Consider the following 9,169-nt stretch of genomic DNA (forward strand, 5'->3'; position numbering starts at 1 on the left):
GGAATCCGCCGAAAGTCTTTTGAGGTTAAAAACTTGGGTCCAGACGTTACTTTCTTGGCATTGAGATTGCATCGTAGTCCCAAGGGAATCTCTTTATCTCAACGAAAGTATGTTCTAGATCTTCCGACCGATACGGGGATCTTTGGGTTGTCGACCGGTTTCTACTCCTATGGTGCCCTAACGGTAGGTTAGTTGCGCAGGCGATGGACCATTATTGTCGATCCATTGACTTATCGGTAGCGTTGGGCGTCTTATTTATCTAGTTAATACTAGACCCGGACATTGCCTATCTTTGTGGCGAGTTAGTCGATTCATGCATGCTCCACGTCAATCTCATATGGATGCGAGGAGCATATTCGAAATACCTAAAGTCTTGCCCCGGCTTAGGTCTCTTCTATGCGGCGGTTCACGGGGTCCCTTAGAATGCTACAATCGATTACGATTATGGAGGTTCTATTGGCGATCGTTCCACTACCGGGCATGTGCTTTTTCGTGGGAATCACCTTATCTCATGGAAAAGCCGAGAAGCAATCTGTTGTCTCGGATCATCTGGCCGAAAGTGAGTATCGTGGCCCCACGGCTTTGGGCACTTGTGAGATTATGTGGTTCGCGATCTATTTTGGGAGAGCTTGGTTTTGCCGCGGTCACGGATCATCCGTGACTTCACCAATGACAATCAAGCCGCCATCCATTTAACCGGTCCGATTCTACATGAAGGCGGACTAAGCACATAGAGATTGATGTGCATTTTCTGCGGGAGAAAGTTAGTCTTTGGGATTGTCTCCCCGCCCTTTGTTAGGACTAAAGCCGCAGTTCGATACTCTTACCAAAACCAAATGGGACCTGGCGATCTTATTTCTTCCATTGGCAAGCTGGGTCTATTGGATATCTTCGCACCGGCGAGGGGAGTATTGTAATATTAGTCCTATTGGGCCTATACTTGGGCCCAACCTATGTACACTGTAACTCTGTTATTATAAATAGAAGATGGGTCTTACTTTGAGACCTAACTTTTACTGTCTCTCTTTCTACAGTTCTCGATCAGTTAAACAACTAAATGTATAGGAAAGTAAGTAAGTAACTAAGAACTTAGATGTTCAAACACGACATAGAAATTAATCCAAGTTAGCATAACGAAATAAACCTCTTGTTGTAGAAATTTCCTACTTTTTAACTTATATCAGGAAAAAAAATTAATATCTGCGCTTTATTTATCAGATTCTGAAAGTCTGAAACCCCCTCTTTCTTTGTTTTTATTCTTCTTTTTTGGGGAGGAGGAGGTGGAAGTCATGCCCCCTATACGTGTTTTGTTCACTTGTCCATTTTGATTTTCTGGTCCTTGTTTTGTGTTGATCATATACTATTAACATGCCCATTAGCCCAAATCTCGCGAAAGCTTTGTTTTTAAAAGCATGTATTAAGAGGAGGAGTTCGTCAGAGCTTTGTTTTTACTTTCCATTATCAGTACTAGAAGATAAGTCATTTATGGCTTTAATTACTTACCAAAAAAATAAGGAATGTACGGTTCATCATATCATTGGGTATGCTTCTAATAGAGCACACAACTGCTGACACTTGTATAAGACCAAGTCTTCCAAGTCTTTGAGCTGTTGTAGATTAACAGACCAGTGTGTTCTGTGCTCTATTAGCTTCCTCAATGGTTCAATCCTCATTGCTTACAGAAATAAACTAAAAAACACTGTTTATCATATTATTATCAAGCCATATATTGACCACAGCTAGCTGTGGCACCTTAACATGATTGGTGGTAGCTTCCAAGCCTAGAGGAAGGAAAAGAACATTTGGATCCAATGGCTATCTAGAAACCTTGCATATTTTTATTAGTGCTGAAGTGTTATGAAATACCAAGAGAATCATTGTTGGTCAATGCAACAGAAGAATATATGCAACCTGGCACTAATAACAGATGGGAGTTCGTTGGTTTGCAAAACCTAATACATGTCCCACTAAACATTGAAAATAATTACACTGGTTTCTACCATAAGTTTGTTAAAGTTGGTGAACTTCAAAATCTACCAGATTTTTTTTTCTCCCTCCAGAGCAGTAGCTACTCATGCTCAATTTGTAGCCATCTAGTTTAGCTATTAAAACTCCTCTTGATTACTTATTTCAATACTACAACAAACACATTTCAATCGATTTTCCCTTCAAGCTTACCATCTCTCCTTATACTGTTCTCAACATTCTCAATGGAGGGATTTAGCTTCAAGTTTGTTGCGCACATAATGATGCTAACACTCTGGGTTCTGGCAGTTCTGTTTGTGCCGGCTTATGGGCAGAGCAGCACGTCTTGCACAGCATCTATGGTCAGTAGTTTCGCTCCATGCTTGAATTTCATTACTAATGGCAGCACAACTTCGCCTACTCCCGGTTGTTGCAACTCTCTACAGTCGCTTACGAGTGCTAGCACTGATAGTGCATGTCTCATACTCACTGGAAATGTTCCATTCCAGTTACCAATCAATCGAACACTAGCATTGTCACTTCCTCGTGCTTGTAATGGTAGTAGTGTGCCTCTCCAATGCAAAGGTATATGATTCAATTCTCGCACTATTGTTTTTGTTAGACATCTGAAAATTGGTTTTATAAAAGCCAAATTGTAGGACTTAGTGAACAAACTGAATTGACATCTTTCTGAATTACTGAACTTGGATGTTCCCTTTTTATGCAGCCTTGGGTGCTCCAGTTGCAGCTCCAGGTAATATAAACTATGCTGATCAAATTTTTATTTCGAAATTATGTCATCTACTTCTACTATCTATATACTAAAGCAGAGACCTTTAAAGGAGGATTTTCTCTTTCCTATGTGGCCCTCTAATATGAGAGTTAGTCTTTTCTCTATCTTATGTGACATTCTAATATGAAAGATAGTATTTTCTAATAGTCTATAATCCACATGGAACTTTTTTGGAGAGTTTGAGTGTATTTCTAATTCCTATATTTGAAGAATTTGAGTGTATTTTCAATTCTTATATATTTGATAAAATAAAAAAAATGCTAAAAAATAGGTGATTTGTAGAAGGTAATTTCCTATTACGAATCAAATACTTTTAGTGTTCCAATTCTTATATATTTGATCAAATAAAAAAAAGTTGCTAAACAATAGGTGATTTGTAGAAACTAATCTATATCCTACCTACATTAATATCGATTTTTCCAGGATGTCATAGTGAGCTACGTCAGCAATATTTTTAAAATAATCCATACTTGAAAAATAATTACTTGCCTTCTTACCAAAATAATCCTGAATTTGGTATCTTCTCTAATTTAATATAAATCAAAATTGTCTTTTCATATGTGTTTTGAAAAAAAAATAAAATAAAACTAGTCCATTATTTCAATTCTACGCCCTTATTTCAATTCTGCCGCATGGCTATTTTAGTAATTATCATTAAAAAAAAACCCAACCCTTCGTTAATATTAACCTAACCGCATTCTTCTTCTTCTTCAACAGAAACAAAACCCCTCTTTGTGACTTAAAAAAAAAAAAAAAAAAAAAAAGTCTCTCAACTGACAGTAGTTATCTCTGCACCAAATAGCTGAGATTCGAAACCCAAACTTCTGGGGATTAAAAAATTTGGAGGATTGAACTGAAATTGGAGATTCATTTCCGCGGCAAACGAGTTTGATAACAATCGATTACAACATTGAAAAGTTTTTGGATCGAATAAGTAAGGATTTTCAATTTTATACTTAGATTTCTGATTGGTTTATGATTACGATGCTGTTGTTGCATCTTCGTTTGGTTTCTTTATTTCTTTTTCAGTGTTTGTGTGGTGCTCATGAAGGGCAGGGGCTTCATATTCGTGCGGTGGATGGAATCTTCCATGTCCTGCGTAAGCTTCTTTTCATTCAATTCTTTCTCTCAAGTCTTCCTTATCCTTATGTTAGTCTCTATTGCAAACAAGACAACTTCAATACCAAGTGTTTCTCATCAGGTTCACACCCTTATATTTCACAACTTTTATTACCAATCCATTAATCAGTTGATAATTTGAATATGAAGATGTTGGTTTTATTTTATTTTTTTACAGAATTTGATTCCACATTTGGCTGCTAACAGTCTCCTTTTTGCCGGTTTCATCGCCACCTGTTGTTTCTGCTTATCAGGATCATAGTACTTCAGGTTAGAATTGCAAATTTAACATGTTTAAACCAAGAGTTGTTGTTCTACTTCTATAGGGAGAACAACAAATTTAAGTTCTAACTTGAATTCGTTTTCTTGCTGCTCAGAGTCTGTGGAAATCTCATTTTCGATGCAGAAGAAGATCATTACAAAAGAACATAGAAATGAATGCTTGGATGTAATGGGGAGGATATTTGGAGATGGTCCAAGTATGGAAGATGACTTCGTAGTGATTAACTTTTTTGCATTGGTATCTATTTCTTTGAATTTGCATTATATACCTCTGAACATTGTTTATAGTTGAAACTGTGATTTTTGTTTTTTCACATGCTAATGCAAGAAGGATGGAGCCTTGCAGAACTCTTTCGTGTTCGCTGTGCTGTTGCTGCTCCATATGTTGTTCCGTACAGGTGCTAAAATAAGTCTCAACAATAATCTTTTCATTGTTTATTCTCCCCAACATATAATGTTAGTCTTATTCCCTTATTGGATGATAGAGTAAACTGTATTGCTTGGACTGCTTATTGTTTTGATCTGGCCCTTATGTAACTTTCTTCATAGTGTACCTTCATCATTCGAACGCCAATTCAAGAAGGATGAAGATCCAGATATCATTCATGTTGATGATTCTGTGGATCCCGTGAGGGATTTAGAGGTTATTACTGAAGAGCTGCGGCTGAAGGTATTTGGGACGCTCTTTTAGTTTAACTCGATTTATTGCGTTGTGAAACATGCTTCAAATTACTTGGTGATCAGAAATTGCCCATTGTATATAGCAAATTTATTGCGTTGTGAAACATGCTTCAAATTACTTGGTGATCAGAAATTGCTCATTGCATACAGCAAATGTAACTAGCAAATGATAACTGGCAGTCTTCTTTCTATGTTGTAGGATATTGAATTTATGGAAAGGAAGGTGGAGGATCTCGAAAAGAGCATGAAAAGGACAATGACAAGCAGTTGAAGTTAGAGCATGAGTGTTGCGAGAAGGCTCTGAGTCTCACTCTCTGGATATTTTTGCATTTTTATTTGCATGTGATATTCTGTTGAATGTGTTATCTCCCTTACGCTCAGTTTTCCATTCATTTGAACTCAGTTTTCCATTCATTTGAACTTCTGCTTAGTGTTTTGAATTTCTTATATCGGTTTGTTCTATCCCTGTTGATGGAAACATGTTGTGTTTTACTTTGAAGGGAGCAACTATCTCAGTTGTTTCAAATTTGGATGGGAAACCAAGAATTACGATTCTATATCAAACGAGCCAAATTTTCCGATGTGTTAAGACTTTGTGGCAGTATAGACCTTAACCTTTTTTTTTTTCCTGTTAGAACATTTTTCACTTATCAAAAAAAAAACCATTTTTCACTTGAGCATGGGGTTGGAACTTGGAAGGGTTAACGGTAGAAATAAGAAATAAGTAATTTAGCGCTACTGGAACGCTTTTTAGGAGTCAAACTCCTATCCCAATTTTGTAGTGTTTCATGTTTGTATGGTATATTGGTCAAATATACGTTGAAGAACGTATCTCTTTAAGCACCATTAGAAGCATTTTGTATACAATCATACATCGGAGAGCCGGGTCTGCAGGTTGTAGTGCCTGCTATTTCCTTTCATGTTTCTGAATATAATATCCACTTGAAGTTATGGATAAGATACATTGATCCGGACTTGGATCTTTTTAACAGGATATGCACAATGAAAATCTGGAGGAAACGATCCCATATCCTTGCAAAGTTTCTGAATCAGTTTATTCAGTCCAACAAATAGCTAATAAGTACAATAGATATGGAGCAAACCAATGCTTATTCTGTTGAAGATGATAGTTCTGTGCAGGAAAGAAATTGTCTTTCTCCTGTTAGATATCCACTTCTGGAAGTGAATGAGACTGGTTTGGAATGCTTCAAAGGTCCATCCACAGTAGAAGAGTTTAATCTACTTATAGAAAAGATCGAGGGTCAACACTGGACCCAAAATAATAACCTAACTGGCGATGGCAAAGGACGAATCCACTGACATTGACATCTTAGAATGTTTATCAGAAAATTCTCCAATAAAGCATCTTGATCCTGAACCAGCATGCATTAACTTGATGCTAGAAGTGGACTTTGTATGCCTAAACGAGACTGCAAATCTTGAGGGGGGGGGGCGCTCGGCTAATCATCCCGAGACATTAGATTTGACTTTTACAGTGACAAGCCCGATTCATGTTGAGGAGCTCCAGATTCTTGATGTGGATTCCTGTCTATCCTTTGAAGAATTTGTTGGCTCACACGCAGCAAAAGAACCCGAAACCTGGAGCAGAATGTCTTGCTAAGGGGACGACACATTCAGTTAATTGCATATACCTGTTCTCTCTGATGACACAGAGATATGGTCTGTCTCTGTTGTTCTTGATGGAATACTATACATATACTACTATTGAAGTAAATATTTAATTTAATTGTATTTCCTATTATCTGGATCCGTTTGTTAGATTATCTAGCAGCATAAGGTTATTGGTGAGGGTAGTATGTACATTTTCTGATATGTTTTTCATATCAATAGTTGGCGAAGAGATTATCAAATAACCATCATCAAAAACGTAATCTGTTACACTCAGTGATATATCCACTAATCCACGTGTTCTGAACAAGTAAAATTGACCCTGATTTAGGTATAAAATCTCATTGGTGTTGTATGTAAATCATTTTTTTGTGGTAGGTGAATGAAGTAGAAGAATTAGGTATATTTTATAATTTTAAAATCAACGAAGTCATTTTGTGATATAGAAGTACTACCTTTCAACTTCACAACAAGAATATTATTTTTTGAAAGAAATAATATTGCAATTTTAATTATTTACATTTTTACGTGTTCCCTTAATAATCTTACCCTTTGCGTACGAAGGTGATATGGCGTATCTGTTTATTCTTTTATGTATTGGATGAGCATGTCATTGATGTTTCACCAAATAAGTTGATAAAAGATGAAGGAAAAAATTGTGGATTTGGAAAATCAATTGCAAAGAGAAAGGCGGAGATGGCTCCTAACTTATTCAAATCTATGTCACAGTTCAGTGAACTTGATTTTTTCTTAAATCCGAGGAATGCGACTACTCGAAGAAATAGTGAACTAACTTTCAGGGAAACAACTGACTCAGAATCCAAACTTCCTAGATTATCAACTACAACCCAGAAGTAGGAGGATTTCACTGTTCCCAAAGCAGTTTGTGAAGGTGCTAATGTATCTCAAAATAAAATGGTATGCTCTTTCCTAAAGCATGAGTGTATTTGACTACTTTGTTTCTTCATCAGATATACAATCATACAGAGTCCAAGATAATGATGATTAAGCTGTAGTGACTTTCTTATTTTAACTATTTTTTGGTGATTCAGTTTTGGTTTTAGTGTAGTATTATGTGTTTGTCTAAGCTTAAAACTTTTAGTTCCTTTGTCTTTGAGTTTTGAGATGTATCACATTATTTTACAACCTCCATTGAGAATGACTTCACTCGAAAAGCCCGAGAGTTAGAGAGAGGCCCCACAGTGTACCACTAGGGAACAAAATACTTGGGTAAAAGCTTACAAATGGGCTTATGCATTAACCACATCAACCAAAATTAAAAATCTGAAAATTAACAGGCCATACATAATAGGTTTTGAAATAGCAGGCTCAACCCCAGGTCGGGCTGCATGGCTAGTCTATATCTTAATATTAAAGCTTTCACAAGGGGTATTTTTCGAGCTCTATTAAAATTCCACGTCATCAACTTAATAGTTAACTTAAAAGGAGAAACTCTTTTCCTTTTAGAATCCAACTTCAAATGGGAATCTCCTTTCTTTTTAAAACCAAAACTCAAATAGTAGCATAAAAACTCTTTATTTTCATATTAAAATGATATCCCTCCCCCAATTAAAAAACACGGGTTTTTAAAACATAATTAAAATAATTTGTTAAGAAATTAAAATGGGTTTTTAAGACTTGATTAAAATAATTTGTTAGGAAATTAAAATAGGCTAGCGACGAAAACAGGAATCACAATTTGTTATGATTGTTGAGCAAATTTTTAAAAGAGTCGGTGCGTATGCACGGGTCTACTTTCTAGTCTTAATATTAAAACTCCCACAAGGGGTATTTTTAGAGCTCTATTAAAATTTCACGTCATCTCCTATTAAAACATAAATTTCTCTCCTATTTGAAAATGGAAATCCTTTTTTACAATGGGAATCCTTCTCCTATTAAAACAAATTCTAACACTTTTAATTAAAGCGGGAATCCTTCTCCTATTAAAACAGAATGTCTCTCCCAATTGAAAAAATGGGTTTTTAAAACTTAATTAAAAATAATTTGTTAAAAAATTAAAACGGGTTAGCGACTAAAACGGTAGTCCCAATTTTCTAAAAAAAATCTACATATTTTCAAAAGAGCCGGTGCGTATGCACGGGCCTACAATTTAGTCTTAATATTAAAGCTCCGACAAGGGTATTTTTTGAGCTCTATTAAAATTTCACGTCATCTCCTATTAAAACATAAATTTCTCTCCTATTTGAAAAGCGAAAATCCTTTTTTACAATGGGAATTCCTCTCCTATTATAATGAGAATTATTCTCCTATTAAAACAAATTTTAGCACTTCTAATTAAAGCGGGAATCCTTCTCCTATTAAAACAAAATCTCTCTCTCAATTGAAAAAACGGGTTTTTAAAACTTAATTAAAAATAATTTGTTATAAAATTAAAATGGGTTAGTGACTAAAACAATGTCCCATTTTTCTAAAAAAAATCTCAATGTTTTCAAAAGTGCTGGTGCGTATGCACGGGCCTACAAGCTAGTTATAACTAATTGACAATTTAAAAAAAGGGTGAACTACTATTACCCCCCACTAGATGAGCCAATATTCCCCCCTAGATGGGAAATTACTGTCCCCCCCCCCCCTAAGCATTTCCAAAGCCTCTTCACATCTTCAAACCCTAACATCCATGTCGCCGACTTGAACATAATTGAGCCTACCATCATTGATGCAGAAAATCTTGATCTCACTCGG

General features: G+C 35.9%; 1 protein-coding gene across 6 annotated transcripts in view; it reads left to right on the forward strand.

Annotated features, from left to right (window-relative positions):
• LOC147488336 (uncharacterized) overlaps positions 1-6,649 on the forward strand; it is a 30,656-nt gene extending 24,007 nt beyond the window's left edge. Inside the window, exons 3-11 of one of the 6 annotated variants that reach the window (XM_086570451.1) lie at positions 2,275-2,550; positions 2,693-2,719; positions 3,788-3,857; positions 4,132-4,147; positions 4,255-4,356; positions 4,488-4,557; positions 4,709-4,829; positions 5,040-5,137; positions 5,833-6,649. In XM_086570451.1, the coding sequence (XP_086426577.1) occupies positions 2,543-2,550; positions 2,693-2,719; positions 3,788-3,857; positions 4,132-4,147; positions 4,255-4,356; positions 4,488-4,557; positions 4,709-4,829; positions 5,040-5,111 (486 nt within the window). In that variant the 5' untranslated portion in view covers positions 2,275-2,542 and the 3' untranslated portion in view covers positions 5,112-5,137; positions 5,833-6,649. Of the gene's footprint in view, positions 1-2,274; positions 2,551-2,692; positions 2,720-3,504; positions 3,693-3,787; positions 3,858-4,131; positions 4,148-4,254; positions 4,357-4,487; positions 4,558-4,708; positions 4,830-5,039; positions 5,422-5,832 lie in introns of those variants that run through there. The other 5 variants (XM_086570452.1, XM_086570453.1, XM_086570454.1 and 2 more) reach the window with 5 other exon arrangements.
• The last annotated feature ends 2,520 nt before the right edge of the window (positions 6,650-9,169 follow it).

The sequence above is a fragment of the Coptis chinensis genome, chromosome 7 (genome assembly GCF_015680905.1).
Source record: "Coptis chinensis isolate HL-2020 chromosome 7, ASM1568090v1, whole genome shotgun sequence".
Classification (NCBI taxonomy): Eukaryota; Viridiplantae; Streptophyta; class Magnoliopsida; order Ranunculales; family Ranunculaceae; genus Coptis; species Coptis chinensis.